This window comes from Sceloporus occidentalis, unplaced genomic scaffold, assembly GCF_023333645.1.
Source record: "Sceloporus occidentalis isolate IW3139 unplaced genomic scaffold, rSceOcc1.0.p SCAF_51, whole genome shotgun sequence".
NCBI classification, from domain to species: domain Eukaryota; kingdom Metazoa; phylum Chordata; class Lepidosauria; order Squamata; family Phrynosomatidae; genus Sceloporus; species Sceloporus occidentalis.
The window spans coordinates 4,095,424-4,122,607 of NW_028317031.1; the positions used below are offsets into that span (position 1 = coordinate 4,095,424).

A 27,184-nucleotide genomic window follows, 5' to 3' on the forward strand; every position below is an offset into this window, starting at 1 on the left:
ATTGGCTGCACACGGGCCGCTAGGGGGACAGGCGCTGCAGTTAAAACGTACTTTTAGTTTGTTTGGGTGGGTGCTTTTTAAACAGACTGTTTTTGCCTTTGTAAAGTCATTACTTCCATTAAAAAAACAACCAAAAAAGTGGAAAACCTTCTAAAAGCAAACAGGACTTTTACCATATGGTTTGCTGGTGGAGCAGTAAAAGGCTCTTCATGAGCGGATTACAATTTTAAAGGGCTTCACACCTAAATATCAAACATTATGGTTGGCACTGTTTTTACGTCTTGCATTTTATTTAATAGGATCTTGTTAACCTATACAGACTTTTTAAAATATAGTTACATAAATATTGCTGCAAATGAAGGCTGATATTCTATTTGGGATGGTGTGAACTGCCTCAGGACGCTGCTTCTTTTTGGGTTACGGTAGAAAAACTACATCCCAAATCTTTGATTGTGTGTGTCGGCTGCTATTTATTTCTATAATAATGGCTAAGAGTACATCTGAACCTAACTCTAAAGACGGATACATTGTGACATTTGGATTCTCTTAACACGCATGCTGTGCCACCGGTAATGATAAAATCCTTCTGATTATGTGAAGTGTTAAGAGCTCTTTTTTGTATCGATACAATCCCCTACTTTTATTTGAAAACGATACATACCGTGTAGTCGGTGTTTTTCCACTGCTTTCAGTTCGCCGGGAGAGCCCATGTTGAGCAATTGGGACGCGTCTATTGAGGTCTGATATCGTAAAGGACTCTGGCAAGTTTTATTCCCGCAATTGCCCTGATGAACTCATTCAACGAATTGGCGGTGACGTTGGAACATTACTTGTATTTCAATTTTAGAGCAGCATCCTGCAAGCTTTTCTTTCAACTGGAAAAGTATATTTTTCTATGCAAAATAATTTCCCCTTAAATACCAAGTTGGTGGTACATGGAACATAAGTGATCTAGAAAACAAGTTTAACAGCTACACACTAAACCATGAATATATATAGTATGACATGCAATAAAGAATTTTCTTTCACTGGTTTGCTTTTTTGTTTCTTTGAGGAATATGCGGATACAGAGCAAAATATTCCATTTTAATGCTACGCGGTTTGCTTTTAATTAGCAGCAGGTTCTGTGCAATTTACAAAACGTTGGATGTTATTTACAAATTGCTTTGTTGAAGGGCGCTAAATAAAAGTAACAATGCTCACAGATTGTATGTCGATAGAAGTAATTGTTTATTTTAACCCCTTCGCGACCTTTGCCGGTTCAGGACCGTCATGACAGGAAGGTCACTAAATGACCTTTGACGGTCCTGAGCCGTCAAAAAATTAAATAAGCTTAGAAAGTGATCAACGATCACTTTCTTCGCTTAAACGGCGTTACTGTAATGCCTCGATGTCGAGGCATTCAGTAACGCCGAGATCGGCATCGGGGGCCATGTCTGGCCCCTCCCCGGGGCGTCAACAGCCGCCATACATTGTATGGCGGCGGACGCCCGTTTTAAAAGCGTTTAGGAGGCGATCAACGATCGCCTCCTAAACTTAAATGGTGTCGCTGGAATGCCTCAATCAGGAGGCATCCAGCGACACCAAACACTTACCTTTGGATGGGCTGTGACCGCTCCGGAGAGCGGTCACAGCCGCAGCTGCCGGTGATCTTCGCCATCAACAAGATGGCGGCGGCCCGGGAAAAAAAATAATAAAGAAGAAAGAGTTCGCTAGACGGTCTCCTGACCCTCTAGAGAACTCTGGCTCCACTTGCAGGTTGAATACAGGTACTGCATTCAACCATACAAGTCAATGGAGCCCAGCTTTCTAATCACAATGTGATTAGTAAAATATTCAAAAATAAAAAAAAAAATGGAAAAAAAAAGTGCTAACATTTAAAAATAATTATGCAGTGATGTCACTTGATGAACCATCCAGTACCAGCAAAATGTGTAAAAAAAATAAGTATTAAAAAAATTAAATAAAATAAAGTTTATTATTTTGAGCAAGTGCTAAAATTTCTCAAAAATCTCAACAAAGAGTTAAAATAAAAGCACTTCAAATACCCAAGGGGTGTCTAATATATAAAAAAAAATGGCTGATGGCGTAAATTGGAGTGGCCTAGCTCAAAGATAGGGCATAGGTACAGACTGAACAAAATGGAAAAAAAAAAGCGCACTTCCCAAATGTGGCATTTTAAATCTCAAACAACCCGACAAACCCATGCATGTCGGGTATCACTGCACTCAGGAGATGTTCCTGAACACACATTGGGGGGTTGTTTGACAGTGGCATATACCAGAACCTGTATATCTATAACTAAAGTACAATTTGTGTGGAAAAATAAAAATAAAAAAAATTACTATTACAAAGTTTGACAAAGTGTAGTTCTATAATTGGTGCATGGAAAGGGTTAAAATAACAGCATTGGAATACCCTGGGGTGTCTAGTTTTCAAAAATATATGGTTTGAGGGGGTTAAATTGAGTTAACCGGCTTCAAAGATGTTCCAAAGAGGAGATGGAGGCAGACTGACCAGATTTGTTAAAAAAAGATTTGGAAATCATAAAACGCTGCTTGTACTTATTGCCCTATAACTTACAAAAAACAGCATAAAAACATTGGGTATTTCTAAACTCAGGACAAGTAGCAGAATCTATTTAGCTAGTTTTTTACTTGCTTTTTTAGGTGAGTAAAAGATTTTTCAAATAAAAGTCATAAAATGTTTTTTTTTTCAATTTTTCACCATGTTTTTTTTATTTTTTTTATAGTAAATAAGATGATACGATCAAAATAATGGCATCTGAAGAAAGCCCATCTTGTCCTGAAAAAAACAATATATAACTTATGTGGGTACACTAAATGGGTGATGAGAAAATTACAGCTGAACACAAGCACCACAAAAGTGTCAAAACAGCCTCGGTCCCACAGGGTACAAAACGAAAAATGAGCCCGGTCCTTAAGGGGTTAAGACTTCCTATGAAAACTCTGCTGCTGCCCTGAAAGCCAAATCTGCTGCCTTGGTTTACTTCTGATGGCCAGCTGTTTCAGCTTCAGTTACACATAGAATTGGCTTAATCTATACATCCAACCACAATCAATGTAAAAGTTCTGAATGCATTGTTTACTTCTTTCTAGTAACCAAAATGTTAATACCCTTTAGGTTGATGTGAGTACAGGTTTTAGAGTAATGGTAAAGGCCACATTTGGCCATGCTCATTCAGAATCAATTATTTACTAAAGAGCAAGTTCCCTGACTCAGTTCTTGGCTCAGAGAAACTTATTTCTCAGACACTGCAGTGATTTTCAGGAACCCTCCCTGCATTACCTGAGCAATAGGCCAAGCTCGAGCGGGAGCTGCTTGGTGGGGGGGTGACCCTTCATAATGCATAACGTTAGCAAGAAGCTAAAAAGTTCCCTATGGAAATGAAGGTATATGGCACCTCTTAACAGTCCACTGAGCCCAGTAGGATCTAAAGAGACCCATAACATCCCCCCCCCCCCCCGAGCAATGACTGTCAGACTGTGACCCGCCCCCATCGGCCATGTTTTCCAGGACACACAGTTTTTACATATTGCCAACAAGCCCAGATAAAGATAAATGTATATCTAACTAATTGGTTCCTTTCCATCAGTTATACATCCCACATAGTGCAGGGCCGTACTTGTGCTGGTCAGCGATATGAAAAACATATACAGGTCCTGCTAAACATGGCTGCTGTAGTCACCCTAGGTGGCGCCAAGGGTGCTACAACAACATTAAATAGATACAGTAGTAAAGGTTGGCTCTGCACGAAAATAGGAATCTTAGGAAATTGTTTGAACCACCATCAGCCTCCTATACACTTTTCTTAATTTTCCCACCTCAATTTAAATGTTTAGTACATCTGTATCTGAACTGATTGACTAAGGTGGCAAAGCATATAGCACCATTTCTATGACGGTCTGTACCAAATACTATCATGGATCCAGGTTAGAGTTGGGTGCTTTGCCTCACTGATGGCACATCTTAAATAAGAAAAGAAGACACACCGACAAGCCAAGCGGGCTGTAAAGCATACAGGGTGGGTAGAGAGATGGGAGGACTCCATCACCGCTCATTAATAACAGATAAAATAACACACGATTTTTCTGAAGATATAATTTAATGCAAATCATAAATGCAAATCTAGTAAAATAATTTGCTCTAACTTTATTAGGAAATAAATACAAATGCAAGAGTGGTTTAGGAAAAAAATATGGATGAATATATATATATCATGGGGGTAAGATTTATTGGATAGTTGGGGGATCTAAAGCCTATTGAAGGGGCAGAGAAAAAAAAAGTGTTTTACATTTTACAGAATTACATTGTCCTGTATGCTTTATTACAATTCCAGATTGATATCGTACATACAGGGACTTGACATTGTTTTGATACAGAATTGTGATTATAAGTCCTTTAACTGTTAAAGGCTACAATGTGGAAAGAGAGAGGCTCCGGGTTCTCAGTTCTTGTTAAAGGGAACCAATAACCATTGTACATACCCAAGTATTTCATCATGGTTTAGGGGATGGATAGGGCTATTAAAGCATATGGTGTGATACAGGAACAGAGCCCTGTTTGAATTGTCCATCTGTAGAAGTCCAGTATCCCTGAGTTAGGAACCGCTGCAGTGTAAAGGGGGCTCTCAGCACCACAGGGAGGATCTGTTCATCTGGTGCCTCGCCGATCCCTTCATTTCTTGGCATTGGACAAGAACTATTTACTTACAATGCTCCTTAATATTTGAGGGAAGGTTGTCGTTTCAGCAAAGGCTCGTCGTACACCCAGCACTCACCATCTTCATGGAACAGCTACAGACGAAACAGATGGGGCAGAGTAAGACAGGTACAAAAAATCGAGGCAAAAACTGCACTTTCCAGCAGATTGCTCAGTAAAGGCTTCTACTACATTGAAATCTAGAACTGCATGGACATCACATTATAAAACATAGTTTTCTTTTTTTAATATATATTTTTTTGAAAACATAAAACAGATTTAGTAGAACAAGTGATTTTAGAGTTGATTCTTTATAATTTTTATATTATGATATTTAGGACATATAATTAAGACACTTTACCATTAAGGTTTATCAATTTACTTTTGCCTTTAAAGTAGAACTATATGGAAACACGTAGATGAAGTACCATATTATATTATTATATATCAGCGTTTGCATAGAGTAGATGTGCTCTGCTCACAAGATAACCAATTTTAATGCAGTGACCAGTTATCGTCTCATACAAAAGACATCATCCCACTTTATATGGAGTTTTTTTCGTGGTTCGAGAATCTGCATTTAGTAGTTAAAAACTCTGGGTTACCTGTTAGGAATTGGCAAAGGCATGTTAAATATGAGCATTTTCTGATCATCTAGATATATCTCATAACATTGAATTGTCTGCATGGATTTCTCAGCAATGCTTTGGGAACTTTAACCCCTTCATGATAAGGCCCGTACAAAATGCATTGTCATTAATGGGTTTAAGGACAACCCGTTGTCCTTAGGGGGTAAATATCAGAACGCTTGGGCAGATGTGTGGATGATGAGATTGTATGGCGTCCCGGCCCTCCCCTTACCCTCGTTTCCCACTGAATCTCCTTCTCTTTGCGCTCCCGCGCCTCGGCCCGCTGTCTTTCTTCCAAGCGATGCTTTGCTTCTGTTGCTGCATCAATATCTCGGATTTTTAAATTGCACGTGACATCTTTCCACAACCTAGTGAATGCAATAAAATATCATGATTTCTATACAAAAATATCAAAGTGGAAGAATCGGTATAAAACCGCAACAAATGTGTTTATATGTGGCATGATAACGTAGCATTCATCAAAGTATTTCTGTGCCTTTAGGATTAGTTTCTACTTTCTGCTATCGCGAGACACTTGTGCTGTGCAACCTCAAGCCCCATGATGCTATACATGTCTAAAGAACTGTGTGATACCCAGGCCTGGTTCCTCAACTCATTAGAGCAGACAGTATTGACCCTGTGGAGATCCGGGTTCTGTTATAACAAATAGAAACAGCAACCTTACCTTCGAGATTCATAATCCACCTGATCTTCCAACTTCCTGACCTTTTTCTTCACTATAGGCATCTTCTTGGTATCTATAAAAACTGCATTCTCCTGTGTGAATCATATATGAAAATTCAATAAAGAATAAAAGAACAAAGCATGCCAAGTAAGGAACAAGAACTAAAATTCATTTTGCTGTTAAGATCAAATTAGTCATCTTCCTGACACTAATATGTTCATCAAAATGTTGTTATTCATATATTGTGCTTTCTGGGAAATAAAACACTAAAGTATAGATAATGTGGCTGGGAAGATTTTCTTGGCCCTTGGGCAAGTAGAGGTTAACATCAATCTATAAATGAGGCAGCGCAATGCAGCCTTTCCGCTGCCACTATGCCTGCACTTAGTATTGTTATATTAAGTAATTAATGATCCATTACCCCATTTAAATACTTTGCATACATGACGCCGTTCCACTCTCCTTCTACCGAGCAGAAAGATTTCTTGTCATTTGGAGAACTGCATGAAACAGAAGAAAATGATTTACCAATTTATACTTAGAAGCCCAATCTTTACATAAAACTGAATGCCTGCGGAATGAACGTCAAGAAATTCCCCCTAAGAAAATCCAACACATCTCCCCTCTCCCCATTATACTATAGAAGTGTGCATTATCTTTGATGGCAGCCAACACCTCGTTTAAGGAGTCCCAAGTATATTTGTGATTATATGTGAAACTCACTAGATTTCTGCTGTTACTCTGTGCTTCTTCCCGCCGTAGAAAGGCTTGGTGTGGAACGTGATGGTGGCGCTGTAGCCCGTTTTGGAACAGTTAATGGTGCATTCACCGCCAAGTTCCACCCAAGGCACAGTCAGGATGGATCTGAATTACAAAAAGAAAAACATTACTTTGGGGGTCTGATCAGTAAGGCAGATCTTATATAAAAAACACAGAGCAGAACGGTATCAATGTTTTCTGATTAATTATCATAATTATGGGTTTTCAGACACATTTTGCATTTATTGCTTCCTTGCTCAGTTTTCCGTGTTGGTGAACAGCAAACAGGATAGCTTCTGATAATTCCAAATAGATATGGGAAGAAAAACAAATACTGGAACGTAATATGTTCAGAAATGTACAAAGAACAAAAGGTCATCCACTGAGACCGGAAGAGCGAAGATTTCCTACACAACAAAGGAAAGGATTCTTTACAGTAAGGGCAATAAAGGCCAGATCTTTCTTCAACCTGAACTGCTATGTTACTATGCTGAGCCTCTAGTTTGTTAACACAATAAAAATGTGTAACTCACCTCCCATATCCGTTGGGGAAGGTTAAAATGTAGTGTTCATCATAGTCCAAACATGACACGCAACCTGTAACAAGATGCAGATGAGGTGCACGATAAGAAAAAAAAAAAAGCCACCTCTTACTAGATGTAATGCAGACAATACACATGGCTTTATTTCCAGTGATCATTGATTTGCTGACCACGCAGGAGAAAATTATGTTAAATAAGCATGTGGGTGAAGACTGCAGTATTTCACATATACGGACTTCTACTGCGTTGTTTGCCAATTACACAGTGGTTACTAGCTGAAAACCGGCCTGGTTAAATACATCGATTTCGCTAGATGTGTATATCCACAAATCTAAAGGGAAAATATACTTAAAAATTACTGTACACCCATCAATGTGTGAGACTTTATTGCAGTATTGCAGGAGCCGCCTCTAAAACCTATTGCAGCGTCACCTTACTGCACCCACACGGGTAAACCCTTTACCTTGCCCAATATTATGGACGCCGATTGACATCCCCAAAAATTTTGACTTTGTCCAGATATGAGCATTGAACTGGATCCTCTTATTGTAGCATTCTGCATAAAAGGCTGAAACTGTAACAAAAAAAAAGAAAAACAAATGTAAGTAGAAGACTGGTTACAAAGCAAGAGCTCTAAAACACCGTTCTGTAAGCAAATATTTGCCACATAACAAAAAGTAGGTTATACTGTTTATATAAAATTAAAGAAACTCAGTAATTACCGACACCAAATTAACCGTATCACTGCTTTGCTATGAGTAATGCTGAAACAACAAAAGGACCCCAAGCCTACAACTACGTCCATTTGGGGAAAAAAATTCAAAACGGACTCTGCAACGCAATTTTTTTTAAACTAGTTTTTCAAAGACTGGTCAGCAAAAAAAATAACGCATCCAGTCATAAAGAATGCACTTTAAGAAGAAAGGCCGCTGCAATAATACTTCTAGCTGACAAGGAGAAGGCATGTAGAGACAATTATCATGATGCAAAATAAAGTGGTGTATGAATTCATCAGCACAACCAGCCCTGATGTTCTGTTAATAACCCATAAGCAGTTGTGGAATACAACAGAATCACACAATGACTATAAGGAACCTGTCCCCCTTGGCAGAGCACAGACATGGCTGTACGGCATTCACCCCAACAATAAAACAATGTGACAAGCTTTCCAATCTAGGGTTCCTCACACACCCGATCATATGAAACCACCAGAGCCCTTCGGCTCAACCATTCCATCCATTAAAGTGGGAGCATCTTTTTTCAGCATCTATTGTTGGCACAGTATTTTACTCTGTTATTCTTGGAACCCAAACATGTGTAACACATTTCTATTTTTCTAATAATAAAAGAAAAAATACAAAACTCCAAACACTTACTTGGTGGGTGATGAGACACCTGCTCAGACACAAAGGTAACGTTGTTTTTGGAAGCCCAAGGTACAGGTCCTTCAGATACGGGCTCCTGAAAAGCAAGTGAAATATTTTTCATATGCACAAAACGTGATAAGATAATCTGGCCAGGGAACACTTGGAACGTGGCACAATAAGGATACTCACAGGAGTTTCATCATTTTCATGTCCTGGCAAATCCCAGTGACACTGAAACACTTCTCCAAGGATGGGGTTGTACGGCTTTTTAGCAACAGATCCTTTTCTGCCCGCGTGAAAGGCAGACAGGTACCATTTAACCACATGGACCATGCGGTCTTTGGGATCCTTCTGTTCACCAATGCTATAGAAATTAAAATTTATTCCCAATATAAATATATGAGCAGAATATAGGTTTATGTGCATCTCGGTGCCAACACAAAACATGGTGACTTATTTGAAAGAACACAGCCGTTACGAACGATTTATATTCCTTTTGTATATGGTCACATATGTATAAGTATGTACTGTAGGTTTGTTTGCTTTTAGTTCCCCATTAATATGAATCACACAGTTCATACCTTACAAATAAGTCTGGATGTGCAAAGAAGTCGGCATACATTTCCAGAAGAGATCTTCTTTCAAGAATAAAGGTGGGAAGCACAACCTAAATGCAGATGTAAAAACAGAAGCCAATACATATGTATGTATAAAAAAATATACACCCCATATATAAAAATTCCACACACAATTACCAAAAAAAAAATGGTTTGCAGATCCAAATGTTCTGGCGTTTTATATCTCTTGTAAAAGTCCTGCATGCACCGAGCAGGGAAATCTAAATAAAGTCAAAGGTGCTGTTCAATGCAGACAGCAGTGGAAGCCTTTAAGAAAACAATCTACGGTAACAAAGACTTTTAGTCTATCATTGCCTTTTTTGCACAACTAATGGCTACAATTAAGCATTTCCTGGTAAGTACATAATTAATGGTCAGAGATAGACAATAAAAGGAATGCTGCCTCCATTGTTTATATTTAGTCATAAAAGTGTTATTCAGCAGAACATGTGCAATAGTACCTTAGAGCAGCAAGGAAACAGGAAGAAAATAAAACTGGCATCTCCTTGCTTACAATATGTATATCCCCACCTGCTGGATTAAGGGAAGGTACCATTCCATATACATAAGAAACAGGACAAAATATAATGTGAAAGAGATAATAAAGACAAATATATTTTTGCTTGCCTTACCTTTGTGAGATCCATTCCCAGCCGAACCTGAGAGAGGAGATGCATGATGACGCTTTTATGCTCCTCCACAGACTCCCCATCTCCATCATCATGGTCTTCATGAGTATCAAACTGATCTACCGGAGAAAGGAAAACAAGCACACTTTCTTATTGTGATGTCTCTACAAGGAGTTGACTTCTAACTCAAAGTAACAGTTAAAAATCATTAAACATAATACAAAAACCAAATGCATATTGTTTAGGATATTGATGATGGCCACATTACTGATAATGTTCCAATATCAGAGCAAAACTTTCACAGGCCATAAACTATAAGCTGCTGACACAGCGTGCAAACGCCTGCAAGCTTAACAGATCAAGTGAAGAAAAGAATAAGGGGCATACTGTGTTTAACGTAGTGCTAAGGAATAAATAGCCACATCACATGATGAAATCCCCAATAGTTATGCTTAAGATAACCATTTTTTAAATAGCAACTGGAGTGTGTATTTGCAGGAACAGAAGAAACCCAAACATGAATATCGAAGTACCAATGCAATAATACCTGAACACAATAAAAACAAAACAAAAGTTAAATATGCTTCTGATCTTGTATAGCAGTTCACCAACGCTGTTTAAAATATTCTATTTGAGCCGTAGGCGGTGGGTTCACCAGGACCTACCTGCATCGTTAGTTCCATTGGACATTGAGGAGTTCAGCGATTCCGTAGTGTCTGGTCTCTTTAAACCGGTGCCCGTGCTGCTACGGGTCATGGCTGCTGCAGACTCCGACGAGCTATGCAATATACAAAAAGCAAATCAAGTAACTCCATGTGGGGCTCACGCAGGCAAGAGCTCCACGTTGTTCAATACGAAAAGAAAATCTATACTTAAGGACAATGTTGTGTGCATAAAGATTTCATCATTAACAAGACAAGTAAAGACTAAACGGCACAACAACCATAGAAGCTACAGAAAACGCTTGGAGTCAGGCACATTCTGCAAACCGGTCTATGGATGTTCAGGAAACAGGAAGATTACTCAGACCCGTCTGCTCCGCTGATAACACCGATACCAACCACAACACACCCATTCCCACATCTTAAAACGGAATTTTGTTTGTTAATTGAACGTATGTTTTGGCTGAATTGCTGTAAAGACTGTCCTTTTTTCCTTAACCAACAAAACTATTGCGACTCCAGATGCTCTCATAGAAACTAACGAAGGATACAAAATACAAAATTGTGGCTTCAACTCCTTGAATTCACTGTGCTGGCAAATGTCTCGGCACGATGGGCTGAGCTGCCCCAGCATACGGCATGACTTTCAAGGAATCTCGCCTAAATACCCAGGGTCACCATAGCTATGGTTGGAGAAGAATGTAATTGGGGCTAACCCTTCTTAACGTAAAATTAAGTCCGTAAGATGAAACTTTCCTGCCAACCTCACTGTGTCTGACATGGATGGACATATTGATTAAGACGTGATATTTAAAGCCTCAAAAGTAGGTTTGTTTATAAATGTCATTCCTCTAGGTCCTTACATCAAAGCTGATATAGATTTAGTTTGATGCTACTACTGAATTGAAGTAGAGGTCACGCAGCGAAAATTATGCATGCTTACAAAGAGCCAACCCCATCAGCTGTCATCATTCAACTAAACATTATACAGGGCCATCTGGGTCCTTTCTGCAGGAGAAATTTACTATGGCTCTTCATTATATGTATTTAGATACATGAATTTCACATGGGTAACCTGCAACGGGTAGAAGCTCACTCATCCTGGCGTGGGTAGGAGCGGCGGTATGTCTGAACGCATCAGACCGTCTAATCTTTGCAATTTGCTTTATTAAAATGTCGGTAAACACCACAACAAACCCCACTGTGGTTTTTGTAACTATAATGACCCCAAGATATCTGGCTCACATTTGAATAACTAGTGAAAAAAACTACAAAAGTCAACCATGTCTGGCAGAGCTGCATCGGAAGCCCACTGAGCTGCGGCTGAGTTAGTTTTTACACCTTAAAACGCCACTTCTGACTTCTACATAAATAATGCAGCATTGCTGAGCCTTCTACCCACATCGCGGAGGGGTAATTGGGTTTAAATATCATGCAACATTTATTCTCATTTCACAATCAATATGCAATATTTAGTTCGCTCCTGTGCACTACCTGCTAAATGCAAGCAACATTTTTGTTTACACGGCTTTATTACTTGTAAATTCATGGCACCGCCTATGTGCGTGATCTAGAGTACCGAAAACATTAACTCATTTGTGTGTCTTTGGCCACAGAACAAGCATAAGACCGGCACTTACTCCATGCAGCGTTTTGGAGAGGAGCTGCTCTGATAAAATTCATCTGCATCGTAAAATTCGTCTTCACTGCTGGAGTAGGAGAAATCTGGGACTGTGTTCGGCGACAGGTTAATGTGACTGGGGGAGGTCAGGCTGCTGCTGGGGACCGACTGACCGCTTCCTGTAACGACACAAAGCACTTTGGTCGGATAATGTCTGGGCAAACAGCCAGAAATAAATGCAACCGCACATGGCCTACTGAAATCCTGAACAGGGTAAAAATGCAGTCCATTCCAGGAGTACCTGCACTGTAAGCACAACGCTGGAATGGCCCAATGGAAGTCATTGTAAAGAGCTTTACCTTTTTGGCACGCACATGTAGAGAACTAGGTAAATCTATTGAGGCTACATATTTTACATGACAAAGGACAAGGACACAATGTTTTTAATTCACACAAAACTAAAAGAAAAAGCATGGCACCAGAAGCCTTTCGGGAAAATCTTTTTCCTCCGAACTTATGGATAGGCCTGAAAGGGCTACTAATTCATAGTGGTGCAGTGACATTGCTTGTGGAACTATTCTTCTTTACCACCTTCAGAGGGCACTATTCCTAAACCATTCGTATAGTATGGAGCAAAGCTGTGATAATGCCGACTCTGGCCAGCAAGCGGCTCTGCAGAACTCTTCCCTTTACTGTAATAAAGCATTCCGTATAGAGAAGAGCACATTAAACAAGAAAAAATATGGACTGAAGACCAGAAACAGATCTTTAGTCACAATTAAACTGAACTTTTAATAGTTCATACTAAAAACAAATACTAGGGAGGTGAATGTAAAAAGATCAAGAAGCTCAGGTTACATTCTAAAAACAATTCAAATAAATTTCAACAGAAATCCTTCTCATTGTCTCCTTCGTTAGATATCAAGTACTGAAAACCGAACTGTGCATGAAAACGTTATATTGTTAACTTGGAGCTGGAGCCTCTTTACATGATGTATTTGATTCATAATTCCCTTTGAATATATGTACTTTAGAAAGCGCTGCGTAAATTGTTAGCGCTATATAAATAATAACGAACAAGAAGGTCTTATAATTAAACTGCTTATTTTGTGCCATTTTATTTATGAACCTGACAAGAGCTACAAGCTCAGTTTTCTATAGCTGGTGGCTCAGTCTAGTAGCGGCTGCCATTATAACTGAGCAAACCCCTCAATCAATGGGCGAGAATAGGCTTTAACATCTACTAAATGCTGCTTCCACAGAGATGGGAGAACCAGCATCTGGTTAAACAAATGGAGTGATCTCCGATATATTGGGATCCATTTTATTTGTTCACACAAAGTCAATGGCTGCACCTGTACTGTTGGGAGTTGGGGTCTGGTGAGTTCCTAGGGTGGTCACTACAGGTCCAACAGCTAGGGAGGAAGGACGCTGCTCACCTTTACCTGATTCTGAAAACAAAATACGTCATTAGCAGAAGCAACTCAAAACTGAACAATATAAACACATTATTATTATTATTGGCTCCAGGACACATCTCAAAAGTTTTTTTTTTTTTTTTTTACACCTAAGCATTTTAAAATTGTATTTTATTTACCTGGCATTGGAACGGTTTGTGTTGGCATTGCAGATATCAAGGTGGGCTCCAAAGGTCTGGGCTGGAAGATGGAGTCAACTGGATTTATGGTGCTCTGAATAAGGGACAAAAAACAAATTGTAAGTTGTTGGAGGTGAGCACTAAACTTCATTAGGATCTGCTTCATCAAACTCCATGGGGTCTTCCACCTATACAACAAGAAGATTTACCACGGGCAAAAGTCAATCACCACAGAGCACATCTAACACGTGGCCTACTGGGTGTTCTACGAGCTTGCTGTGGATATTAAATACAAGCACAAGAAGGATTACCAATACATACATTATATAGAGACCAATATAACTTTTTAATTGTGTAGAAAACAGATTGGCATAACTTTCTATATTTCATTTAAAATGGACACTCTTGACTGTTTAGTAGTAAAAGTCACCCAATAATCCAGGTAAAGAGAAATTCAGGACCAGTCGGGGTTATGATCATAGGGAGAAGTCTGGCAAGTTCTTGCTCTGGCTCCAGTGATTAGAAACAAGTTTAATCTCCCTAATGCCCGAACAGTTAATTTAATAAAATGAAGGTATGTCTTAAATTAAGCGAAGCTCCTTCACCCTGCCTCGGTTTAGTGAGTAGATGCCTAATGTGTTTTCAGGGCTGCTGCATGATATCAAGTATTGGATGTATCGAAAGCCTGTAAAACAGGAGACCGAGCGTATCTACGCTCTATGCAACCTATTTCAGAGAAAGACCGGACGAATACTGTCAGATGGTCTTCAGAAGTTTGATATAGAAAAAGGCTTCATTTTTCCAAAAATAATAAATTGGGTGGACTGTCCAAAGTAATAACACTTAATAAAATGTGCTCTATTTCACATTAATATACAACTTACACCCACCATAATATACTATGCATAAGTACAGCATCATGCCCTGTGACTATGCACTAGAGCACTGTATTCACATATAACCCAGGCACTGATCACAACGTCATTTGATTGAAATGGTACAGGAAGAAGGAAGTGAAAGTCGTTGTATGGATGTATTAAATATAAAAGTTTCACAGAACAGAATTTCAAATGAGAAAACCTGAAAGTCTATAACTGTATACTGGTCCACTGCAGCAATGCCGTCTGTCATTAAGGGATCAACGGTCAGCACTCAGCAGAGTAGAAACTGGGCTCCTTCTGTATGCTTTCCGGTCAGTGGGGCTCCCCCTGCTTGGTAAATGAGCCATCAGGCAACATACGCATATTGCTTACATATGCACTTATTCCCTTTACTTGTGTGTCATTCCCATTACTTATGTGTCATAGGACGTTCCGATAAACCCTTAGAAATGGTAGAGGGTGCTCTTACTCCATTGTTTTGTTTCCTAATGCAAATAAGTGAATTAGGTAAATACCACAAATCTGGCAGACGTGCCCTTACTAGCCATGAACAATGTGTGGCTCCCCCTGTGTGATTTTGGAGAGATAGGAGGTCTGAAAAGGCAGAAAAGGTGAAGGGGTCTAAATCAGTAGGAGGGGGAAGAAGATCAGTATGATTCGGAGTTCAGGTGGGTTCACGCTAACGTTCTGCAGGAACAAAGAAGGAGTAAAACATTAGGAGGAAACTTACTATCAGTCCATCTGCGTGCTTGTCCTCGTTAGTCTGATCCTTAAGAAAACAAACGTTAAGAAGATGAACATGCAGCAAGAACCTGGGGAGCCAGGAAGAAAAGTCGGCAGCTGCAGCCGATACAGATACTGTAAAGGCTAAAAAACGAACACAGCAATCGAGAGAGAAGCACTCCACCCAGGACTCTGTCTACTAAATAGTGCTCTACGCCTTAACGGCACCTCTCTGACGAACAGTACAATAATCTGAAAATGCATGGTTTATACATTTATTGATATTATAATTTCATATAAGATTATAAAAAAGCACTGGTCTGCCTATTAAGCAGAGAATTAAGTATTTAAAGTTTACTCAATATGGTGATAAACCAGACATAACAAGAGAGGAAGAAAGGTCATGTTAAAAAGATTTCAAAAACCCTCCAAAAGACCCTACCATCATTGTACAATATCCAAAACAATCATTATTTGACAACCTTCCCAATCAGAACGATCAATATTTCCCGTGAATGTAGGTTCCCGAATTCATGTACAATTCGCATTGGATAAAGGTTTCTCTTCGAATAAGTATTGAGGGAGAAGAAATTATGGAACACGTGTGGTTTATGCACCTTGTCTGCTGCGGGCAACATGTCACTGCATCCGGGGCTGGCAGATTAGCACAAGCTCCCCGAGGAGGAAAGCGTAGTCCCTCTCAGTCACACCAATAATATAAATAAGTGAACCTCGTTTCATGCGTGTAGAGTGCATGAAGGCCTCACACGCGACTCCTAGCATGGAATCGGCTGGCGCTCTATGAATAAAACGCAATGAGAACAATGAAGCCTGGTCTTAAATATTATTTCAGAGCGACATCTCTTCCCCCTTTCTTCTCTGCTATGGATGCCCCTAGAAGCAGCTGCAGGTCTGACAGAGTGGAGCGTAAGCGGACGTTACTCTGGGTCTGCTTCTATATCGTTTTATACCAGTTGGAGTCATTGCACTACACAGTATTCACAGTACATGGTGTCTTAAAGCCAGTGCTTTGGGTTCTATACCCGGTTCTGTCTTGTGATTGATTGATTGATTAGATATATATATATATATATATATATATATATATATATATATATATATATATATATATATAATCCGTTTTCCCTCTTCTAGCTGCATAAAATTAGTCCAGCTCTGCATGTTTATTTCACAGATTATAGATAAAATGTTGTCAGTAAATCAGTGAAATGTAAGCTGCGGATCATTTGATTGCACTTTTTAATGGCATCTGTGATGAGGAAAGAAAAGACAGCCGTCTCAATAACGGACAGAGAACAGATGTCCCGGCACTGAAGAGCTGGCAGGCCCAGAGGTAACACGTTACTATTTTCCCGGGTAATGGTGGGGGGGTTGTGTGGTTCTTAATACTAAGTGGAAATTGTGACATTTCCACAGAAAACCATCTTACGCAATTCTGAAAGCAAAAAAAGGAACACACATAAGTGTTTGCATATGGCTCAACAATCATAAATTGTAAAAATATGACTTTGATAAAGTGTTACACTGTGTTGGTTTCCTTTTGTTGCAATAAACTTCCTTTGTCGATTCTTTATGGCAATGCTAATAAACCAGCACAGACTTCGTTAGTCAGAGGTTACCACTCGGTGAGGAATACCGAGAACACAATATGTGATGAGGACCCAATATTAAAAAAACAATGGTAGAAATAATTCTCAATGTTACCCGGAGGTTATAAGCAGCATAAAAATCTCTAACGGTACTGAAGCAAAACACTTTCACTGAGCGTCAGGAATGAAATATCATGGAATCCTAATTATGTCGAGAAAGCAAAGTTAATTAGTGGAGGATTTTTTTTCCTTCAGAGACAGGTGCCAGCTTATATCAGCATCCGCGTTCTTGATAAATGAGTTCTTGGCATGGAGTTCTCGGTTTAATAACACGGCTATTTCCATTGCTTGCAAATTGCAGCGATATACAGAGAGTCACCGCTGTAAACGGCAGGGAGGAAAGACATCGCAAGGAGATCTAATCGGTGAATGAAAGTGCCAGGTAGCTGCAACATAAAAGCGGTCTTAGAAACAAGAGCCTCTGTGTATGAAGTGTTTCAAAATACCGGAAAATATTTCATCCTCACCATTCCGGGTCTTGGGTTGCTACAATGTTTCTGTGTGTTTATGGACACTATGTTTATCATTACAGGGCCTAGAAAGATCAGCCAACATATTGAACCCTTTAAAACCTAATAATCAATGAATGTTTACCTATAATGCATCCCGATTAGAACAGCATTATATATATAAAGCATATATACCAGTGAACTGCATACAGCCAATTGGAGCACGCACACGATATTAATATATATCAAATATCAATATGACCAATACCAGTGATCATTGTTAACAGACTTATCAACAAATTGGCCAATATGTGAAACATGAGCTGGTTTTACCCTTTAAAACGGTAGGTACCAGTAACTCGTTCCAACGCAATTCTAATCAATGTTCTAAATCTACATGTGTCATACATGACATACAGACATTTTAAAGAGGTCATGCCCCATTCTCAATTATTTCTAAACCTAACTTTTACAAGAGGTTTTTTTTAAGTATCTGTAAAAATATTAAAAAAGATTCTAAAGTGTCCTCTTCACATCTCTAACTTGAGGATCTGCTGCAGATTCATCCAATAACTTTACAGATCAGCATCCTTTAAAACTGGAGGTGCATGTGAAGCGACTCACACGGAGCTAATGAATCCTCTTAACATCTCCTGCTGGGGCTTTTCACCTTTTCTAACAATTGCTGAGATTTCTAACAGAGGAAGCATTTTGCCACAAAAAGGGGACTGCTGTGCGTCCCGAACATATCACAAAACAGAGAACACGTTTACAGGTGACTTACCTTTGCAATTTGCAGCAACACTATGCAGTGTTTGATTGATTCTACCATGCTCTAGAAAACAGACAGTAACGTTACAAAGCAAAATATAGCAATGATTCCTTAACTCTTATCACTAGTGTGCCCGTCGTTGGCCATCGTCTGTAACTACCAAGGGCTTATTCACTAAACTAGGAGTTTGCAGGTAGAAGCATTTTAGCTCAAAACTTTCACTATGAAGAGTGGACATTTATATTAAGCGTCAGGGCTGGCCCGGGTCAGCTCACCAGCTGCCTCCATGACTAACTTACACTGTCCTCTTCCGAGTGCCAGGATATGACATCATATCCGAGAACTCCACCTCAGAAGGACACGTGCCACTGCGTGGGGTTACTCGAGAGACACGTGCCACTGCGTGGGGTGACTCGAGAGACACGTGCCACTGCGTGGGGTGACTCGAGAGACACGTGCCACTGCGTGGGGTGACTCGAGAGACACGTGCCACTGCGTGGGGTGACTCGAGAGACACGTGCCACTGCGTGGGGTGACTCGAGAGACACGTGCCACTGCGTGGGGTGACTCGAGAGACACGTGCCACTGCGTGGGGTGACTCGAGAGACACGTGCCACTGCGTGGGGTGACTCGAGAGACACGTGCCACTTGAGAGGCTGTGGGTAATAGGCACACAGTATAACTGAGCCAGTTTTGAGAGAGGTCTTCAATTTTCTGAGCCATGCCGGGCTATTCCACGGAGCAGCAGGCCACTAGATGCCTGAACAGAGTGACCTGCCATGGCAAGACAAAAGGGGCTGCCACAGCCAGACTTCTCTTTTTAAACCAAAATATGTCACATAGAAGGGATACTTCTATGCCACAGGGGCACAAACTGCAGCAATCGCTATAAAGAGAGAAATTACTTTGGCCTTGAAACAAAATGATTGACAGATGATGATCCCCAACATTTAACGGGCTATTCCCTGGAACAGGAGATTAACCGCCTGGGGAGCGAGGTGTTCTTGGCGCATAAAAAAACATTTTACAGGCAAAACTCAGACGCTGTTCTGTTTCTGAATAAAAGCGTGCCCTAAACAAATGCCTAAATACAGCTTCTACAATATTTCTCAAACACTCAACTCGCTACTCGGTCAATAAAAGGAGATCTGTGAAGACCCCGAATATGCAAATTTTTTTCTTTTTCCATGCTGAGCCATTAAAAAGGTATTAACCTTGACCAAAGACTCCGCAGTCTATATCCATTTTCCTGATTAACCCAGGGACATTCCCTGCTTGGATATAAAATACTTCTCTTCTGAACGCTTATTTCAATGACCTCAGAACAAGTTCTCCCAGAGATTTAACATCCAAAACGCCTTTACACGCCAATATAAACAATTGCCACATTTTACACCCTCAACGGCTGGATATGGATGGCATTATGTTAAAAGAACAGTGCAAACTAAGGTCATGGGAACAAAAATTACAAAAAAAACACCACACAGTTTAGCTCATTTTATCAATAAATATATAAGGAAGCAAAGATAAACTTACAGACGTGGTATCCTTAAGATTTTCAATTTTCTATGGGGGCAGAAAAAAATAATTATACACAGACACTCTTTAAATAAAACACAAATGATATGTCCCTCCTATTTCCGTTACAGGAGGTGCGCCATTTACAGCCAGATATCTGCATCATATATACCGACTATTACTTGTGCACCTTTGGCAGTGTGGCTGGCATTGGTAAGATGCCATTAAAGGCACCAGAAGAAAATACGGGCTACAGTCAGATACTAAACCCCGTTCCCATTTTTTGTTTAAATTTGGATTTTCCTCTATTCTGTCTCTGTGCATGCGCATCTGATGATTGGGATGCGAAACAAAACATGGGCATCATATCAATCATTGCAAGGTACTTGCAGCAACAGTAATTGGAATTGTGATTAAAATGCAATAAACGGGATATTTTAGTGAAGCTTGTGTACACAACAAACCAAACCACCAGAGTCCCCGGCTGTCCCTTTCAGATGCGCAGAATTCATTTAATTGTGACTGAACTCATAAGGGAATCACGGCATGGAAAGCACATCTGCCAATCTTTCACAAGGAGATCCCAAGGCAAAGAGCGCTCTGTCTAATTTCATATCTTAATTTTAACACCTATATAAAATGCTTGTATTGAATAATAATAAAAAAACAAAAACACAGCCCAGAAGCATGCAAGACCTGGGAATTAAAGAAAAGGAGGGGACTGCAGGTACTTACCTTCCTCTGTTCATCATCTTTGCAGTTTTTGATTTTGTCATCAAACAACTAAAAAAAGGGAGAGAGAAAAAACATGCATAAAATGACATATCAGCAGCGATGTCAGAGATGTCTCGTTCATTCCACCTACAGTGTATCGAGATTTGAAAAGCAGACGGCTAAAAGAACCCAGTTGCTTTGCGGCGCGTTGGACGTACCTTTATTTGATCTATCAGAATCTGCAGGTAAGCATCCGACTCGGCAAGCTTCTTATCAAAATCCTGAACGCTCGGAACAAATCCAGAATCCACACCCTGTCAAACAGAAGCCACACGATGGGGTTATGGTCCGCGTGTACACAAATTATCATGCAACGGCAAGTTATTTCATATATTTTATACAGTCATTACATTATTATAATTCTAACCAGCTTGTGTTCTCCTGAATTCTTTAACAGAAACCGCTTGGAGCTCTGTTTTTTCCGCCTTTATAAAGAGTGCCTAACTTTCCAATAATTTGGTATATTAGGTAAGCGATACAGTAAAGCAATGTCCAAAAAATATTATACATCATAAAAATATTAGATCTCAAAAGGAGTAGCGAGAAACAGTCAAGTAATACAACTCCTAGAAACGAAGCAAACTTTACATATAGAGTTAGGATTCTAGCATGTGGCCTACAGAAGGATTCTTAGATATTTGTACATAAAACGCATCACCAACTGCGTTACTTTCTGTCGCTATCGTGAGGGGGGGGCGATATTATGGGGTTAAGTATAAGAAGTGATTTTTGTACAAATTTCTCAAAAGTGGTCTTTGCCACAGCAGCCACTGGAAAGCCGCAGCCGGAGCGCTCCATCGGATGCAGTGATATCGTGACTAAGTATGGGTTATGTCTCGACACGCGTTAACACAAGAGCCAAAACTATGAAGAGCCAGTGGAGCACAAATGAGCATCCAGATTTAGCATTTATAATCCCTATTTTGGCCTATCATGGTTTCCTTTAACCATAAAATTATTATTTAAATACACAGCCTGTTATTTAAAATATGCTTTTATATATATATATATATATATAGACACACACACACATACATACACCGATTATAAGACGACCCTGATTATAAGACGACCCCCCAAATCTGAATATTAAATCTCCTGGGAGACAGGAGGATCTGTTTTTTTCGCCTTTTTGAGGTCTGATTATAGAAAGACCCCGATTATAAGACGAGGGGTATTTTTCAGAGCATTTGCTCTGAAAAAAACCTTGTTTTATAATCCAGCAAATACGGATATATATATATATATATATATATATATATATATATATATATATATATATATATATATATATATATATATATACATACATACATACATATATATATACCGTATTGGCTCGGATATAGGCCGCACTTTTTTCCCCCCACTTTAAGTCTTTAAAGTGGGGGTGCGGCCTATATTCGGGGTCTAGCGCCCGACGCCCGGGACATGCAGTCCTGGGCGCCGGGCAGGCAGCGGGGTTAGGATACAGATCCCCCGCAGCGGTGCAGGGGACCTGCATCCTACTCCCCAATACGCTCAGACAGCCTCCCCTGCCAGCACTTCCCGGCACCGGAAGTTGTATACGCGTATTGCGTAGATGTCCCCCGCCGGCCTCGCAAGACACCCGGGAGTCAGCTCCGGTAAGTCGGGGGGCAGAGGAGGACAGTGGCAGCATATCTCGGGGAGGGAGGAGGACAGTGGCAGCATATCTGGGGGGGGGGACGGACAGTGGCAGCATATCTCGGGGGGGGGGGACGGACAGTGGTAGCATATCTCGGGGAGGGAGGACAGTGACAGCATATCTCGGGGGGGGGGGGCAGAGTGGCAGCATGTTTTTTTGGTGCTTTTTTAAAGAAAAAAACTTTTTCTTTAAAAAAGCACCAAACTTTTAGGGTGCGGCCTATATACGGGGGCGGCCTATATCCGAGCTAATACGGTATATATATATATATATATATATATATATATATATATATATATATATATATATATATATATATATATATATAGCCGTGCGAAAGACAAAGTACACCCTCTTCGAATTCTATGGTTTTTACATATCCGGACATAATAACAACCTCAGATTAACAACACATGACATATTCCACCATAAAGCCAAAATGGAGAAGCCATGTGTGAGAAATGAAGTACACTATTACTGCTGCCATAGGGATTAGATGCTATGTAGCAGAGATTAATTGATCATCAGTGTGACCACTTTGATTAAAGCCAATGTTTTATCAGTTTGCTGGTCTGGAGCAGTCAGGTTTGTGTTAACACAACGCCAAGGAGGAAGGACATCAGCAACGATCTTAAAGAGGCAATTGTTGCTGCCCATCAATCTGGGAAGGGTTTTAAGGCCGTTTCCAAACAGTTTAAAGTCCATCATTTTACAACGAGAAAGATTATTCAAAAGTGGAAAACATTCAAGAAAGTTGCCAATCTTCCCAGGAGGGGACGTCTCAGCAAATCCACCCCAATGTCAGACCGTGCAATGCTCAGAGAAATTGCAAAAAAGCCAAGAGTTACAGCTCAGATTCTACAGGCCTCAGTTAGTAGATTAAAGCACGGTGGAGGGGGGTGATGATTTGGGCTTGTTAGCAGCCACAGGACCTGGGAACCTTTCAGTCATTGAGTCGACCATGAACTCCTCTGTATAAAGTGCAAAGTATTCTAAAGTCACATGTGAGGTCATCTGTACGGCAACTAAAGCTCGTCTAAAACCGGGTCATGTAACAGGACAATGATCCTGAGCACGCCGGCAAATATACAACGTAATGGTGAAAAAGAAAAGAATTAGGTGTTGCAACGGCCCAGTCAAAGTCCAGACCTCAACCCGATTGAAATGCTGCGGCGGGACCTTAAGAGAACGGCGTATAAACAAACAGCCGCAAACCTCAATGAACAGAAGCAACGCTGTGAAGCAGAGCGAGCCAGTATTCCTCCACAACGATGCCAGAGACGGATCATACAGAAAACGATTACTTCCAATTATTGCTGCTAAGGGTGTAATACCCATTATTATGTCCTGATATGTATATACACACACACATTCACACCGATCAGCCATAACATTATAACCACTGACAGGTGAATCAAAAGTGGTCCAAGGAAGGAAAATCAGTAAACCGGCGACAGGGTCATGGGCGGTCATTGATCCATGTGGGGGGGCAATGTTGGAAAAGGCAACAACATAGTGCACACTATATCCAGATTCAGTTCTGATCCAGTTATATCATGGTTCTGAAAAGCCCGTGGTAAGCAGAGATAAATACAGTCTCTGCTGGGCGAGAGGTCTGATTCCCGCAGTAATGACTCCATGCGTCTGCAGCAGCTGCCAAGTACTTGGTTTTAAAAGCTTTACAATTCCACATCTGCAGTAAGTGGAATGAGAAATGATGGGTCACATGAACAAGCATATCCATCACAAAAGTAATTATTTCCAAGCAAATGCCAAGATTTGCCTCCCAGTAACCATGTTGTTGACGATGCGCTTTCGGCATCTACTTTCCCTACAAGGCTTTAATCTTCATAGCAGCTCAAAAACAAAAAGGCGCACTACAGCCAGCACTGTATTGCATATAATAGAATACCCTCTCAGAAATAACACACGAAGAAGGGGTTAATCGGTAAGGTCGGCTATACATTTTATATCAGCCACCAGCCTGCTCCAGGGGTCCAATGAGGCACCAAAAGGAGCTCCCAATGATTTCAAAGGGGCTGCTTTCCTGCTTCTACCGGTTTAACAAGGTAAGAAACTTTTATTTTCTTACAGGTAAAGAATGCGTAAAAAAGTGCAACAGTAACAAAGTCTTTAAACAAGAAAAAAACAACAACCTTGTTCCAGAAAAAAAACATTGATGTGGTTTCCGATTTGTCTCTCAAAAATGAGAAAAAGATCCTTCTTGAGCACTGTATTAAGCGCGTTCTCAGCAAGCGGGGCAGTAGTGTATTTGGTGAGTCTGATCGGGACTAAATCTACTGGAAGGTGGGAAGCTTTTCACAAAAACATATTATATTATTCACAATGTGTTCAGACACGCTTAACTCTGAATTTTTGGGTGATAATGTAACTCACACGGCCCCGGGTGAACAAATATCTCTCAGGCTTCAGCGTGTAAACGTGTACAGCAAAAACGGTAAGCGTCACGCCCATTAAACAAATATGACGTCACAGAGTAAATAGGAAAAACAAATCCGCAGTCTGAAGGAGCTCGTGTCTCTTTTACCTTTTCCACATACATATTATGAGCATCGCTGGCGCAATCTGTTTACACACAAGTCTATCAGAAGCTGCTGAAGAATAGTCCTGTGGCCCCTGATCCAAAGGGCCCAGCACACGAATGCACGCTAACAGAGGACCTATCGCTTGGAGCCTAAATTATAACGGTCAACAAATGTACTCCTCTACAGAAAATGTAAAATACATCTGACACTTGTACAAACAGTACATCTTACTACCCAAAGCGCTCCATTAAGAAAACATAGATTCTATGCATAGGGTAGATAAACGCAATTAATATTTGCTAGCAGTTACTTTAAAGGAGCACTTCAGGCATCATTTGAACTTTATTGCCCCACAGCTACGTGGTCCTGGTTACATTTTTTGTGGTGTGCCTCCACCCCAGCCTTTTTCTGTGCCGGAGATCCATCTCTATAAACGGAATATACTTACTGCCAGGAAAGAGCTCCACTCATTTTAATACGAGAACTTTCCAGCCACTGATTGGTTCCTTAAAGCAGCCAACCAGTGGCAAGAATCATCGCCCAAGGAAGGGAGGAGGTCAGTTACAGATTCTACTCCAGGCAAATATGCCGTCGGGGACAACAAACTGCCCCTTTAATGAACTGCTTTCCAGGAGGACTGCACACAAGTAACAGTACTATACGAAACAAGCCTTCATTACAAGGTTACGCAATAACCAAATGTTATATAGGGACAAAAGTCCAACAAAACAAGTTAAATATAGAAACATTGTGTATAAAACACTGCGTGCCACACAAGTCTGATCATCAATAATAAATGATGCTGTATGTACAAAACATTCACAGGTGAGAAGTGGCATTAGTTATCCCCATCTTCTCATACCCTAAACTGCTAGAAGTAATACCAAATCAACAGTAATCAGAAGTAACCACAGCCCCCTAACAACATCACCAAATAAAGGGACAGAGGGGCACCTCGGCCTAAGCTGAATACGGCTACAGGGCAACGAATCCTGTTCTGCATTAGCAGGGGCAGATTGTCCAGGTCTCACCTGTAACTGCTCCATTTACACTACGGGGTGCGTGCCGCTGGCATGACTGCTGTAGTGTTTACCTGTGGCAGGTGAGGGCCAGGATGGGCTATACAGTATGGAGGACGCACAGCGCCAAGAAGTGGAGCCCCCGCTGCATGTAGGTTGTGGGGCACTGCGTTGGTACATATACCACTGATATACCTCAACATCTATTGGCTGTCAAAATGCGCGCGGCGTTGTGGGGTACACTAAGCTACCATCCAGCGAGGGAGTACACAGCGGCAAGCTTGTGCAGCCAGTCTTTACTCTCACTACAGCCTGTTTACCGACCCGTCATCCTTTAAATGGCCAAAACCTCCATGCTGCCTTTACATTTCAATACACGCCGCTCAGGTCTAAGAGCACATTATACGCTAACCGTCACCACCTTACGAGCAAACCGGTGACCGGCCGCTTCCATAAACAGCCATGAGCAGCAGCATATATGTCAACATATATATCTTTCCACGTAAAAGTCACTGATCAACGTCACCTCTGTCTGCCGCTGAAATGTTTGCTGGATGACCCCCTCCTCGCTGTACAGAGCGCTGCATCCGTAACAACCGAAAACAATACAATATATATCATATGACTTCTACAGGCTGCATGAAGTTATTAATCATTGCTCACTTCCCATTTCTCAGCGGTGTGGTAACGGGACGCTCCCGGCAGGCAGATTACTCAGCCCACAAGCTTCTGGTGCAAGAAAAAAAACCAACAAAAAACATTTCCGTAAAACCCATATAACCACCACAAACCCGAAAGCTCCGGCATCGATGGCACCTCATTTCTAGGCTGTCTGAATGACATACAACAAACATACATGTGTTTCCCATAGAGAAAATATTACTATATGCATTGCTTTGGGACATGAAAGTTTTATGGTTATCCCACGCATGTTTAAAATCCCTGCCGCTTCTGCTGGGAGGCTGTTCTACTTATTCAACTCCCTATCAGTAAAGTAAAGCTTCCAGTTCCTTACATTCACAAGTAAATAAGCAGATTACAACAGCATTCATAAAATATTACAGCAAAAGCGGCATGGTGCCTCCTACACACTTCCGTCTTTCTTTAAACCCTTTCCCTGCCAGAGTGCTGACCAACGTGCCCTTACCCTATGGTATGGAAAGTGTTAAGGTCCACATGCATCAGCTCACGTGCATTACTGTGATGATCAACTTGTACAGATCCCTAAAACCATGAACTATATTCCCACTCGTGTGAAAGAAAGGGTTAATCCATACACCACTTCCGTTGGGTTATCGGTGCCACAGTTACCTTATTGTGGCCATCAGAAGACTTT

The 27,184-nt window shown here is 40.7% G+C and overlaps 1 protein-coding gene across 1 annotated transcript in view; it reads right to left on the reverse strand.

Annotated features, from left to right (window-relative positions):
• Positions 1–4,742: 4,742 nt before the first annotated feature.
• Positions 4,743–27,184, reverse strand: part of LOC149288494 (oxysterol-binding protein-related protein 9) — a 36,691-nt gene continuing 14,249 nt past the window's right edge. The window contains exons 5-24 of the mRNA XM_089491706.1: positions 20,776–20,871; positions 20,579–20,626; positions 19,862–19,891; positions 18,338–18,388; positions 15,442–15,480; positions 13,831–13,924; positions 13,589–13,684; positions 12,253–12,412; positions 10,616–10,728; positions 9,954–10,069; positions 9,286–9,371; positions 8,894–9,068; positions 8,714–8,798; positions 7,801–7,911; positions 7,329–7,392; positions 6,760–6,900; positions 6,458–6,536; positions 6,037–6,128; positions 5,584–5,719; positions 4,743–4,817 (exon numbers count right to left, since the gene is read on the reverse strand). Coding sequence (XP_089347832.1) covers positions 4,743–4,817; positions 5,584–5,719; positions 6,037–6,128; positions 6,458–6,536; positions 6,760–6,900; positions 7,329–7,392; positions 7,801–7,911; positions 8,714–8,798; positions 8,894–9,068; positions 9,286–9,371; positions 9,954–10,069; positions 10,616–10,728; positions 12,253–12,412; positions 13,589–13,684; positions 13,831–13,924; positions 15,442–15,480; positions 18,338–18,388; positions 19,862–19,891; positions 20,579–20,626; positions 20,776–20,871 — 1,887 coding nt within the window. The remainder of the gene's footprint in view (positions 4,818–5,583; positions 5,720–6,036; positions 6,129–6,457; positions 6,537–6,759; positions 6,901–7,328; positions 7,393–7,800; positions 7,912–8,713; positions 8,799–8,893; positions 9,069–9,285; positions 9,372–9,953; positions 10,070–10,615; positions 10,729–12,252; positions 12,413–13,588; positions 13,685–13,830; positions 13,925–15,441; positions 15,481–18,337; positions 18,389–19,861; positions 19,892–20,578; positions 20,627–20,775; positions 20,872–27,184) is intronic.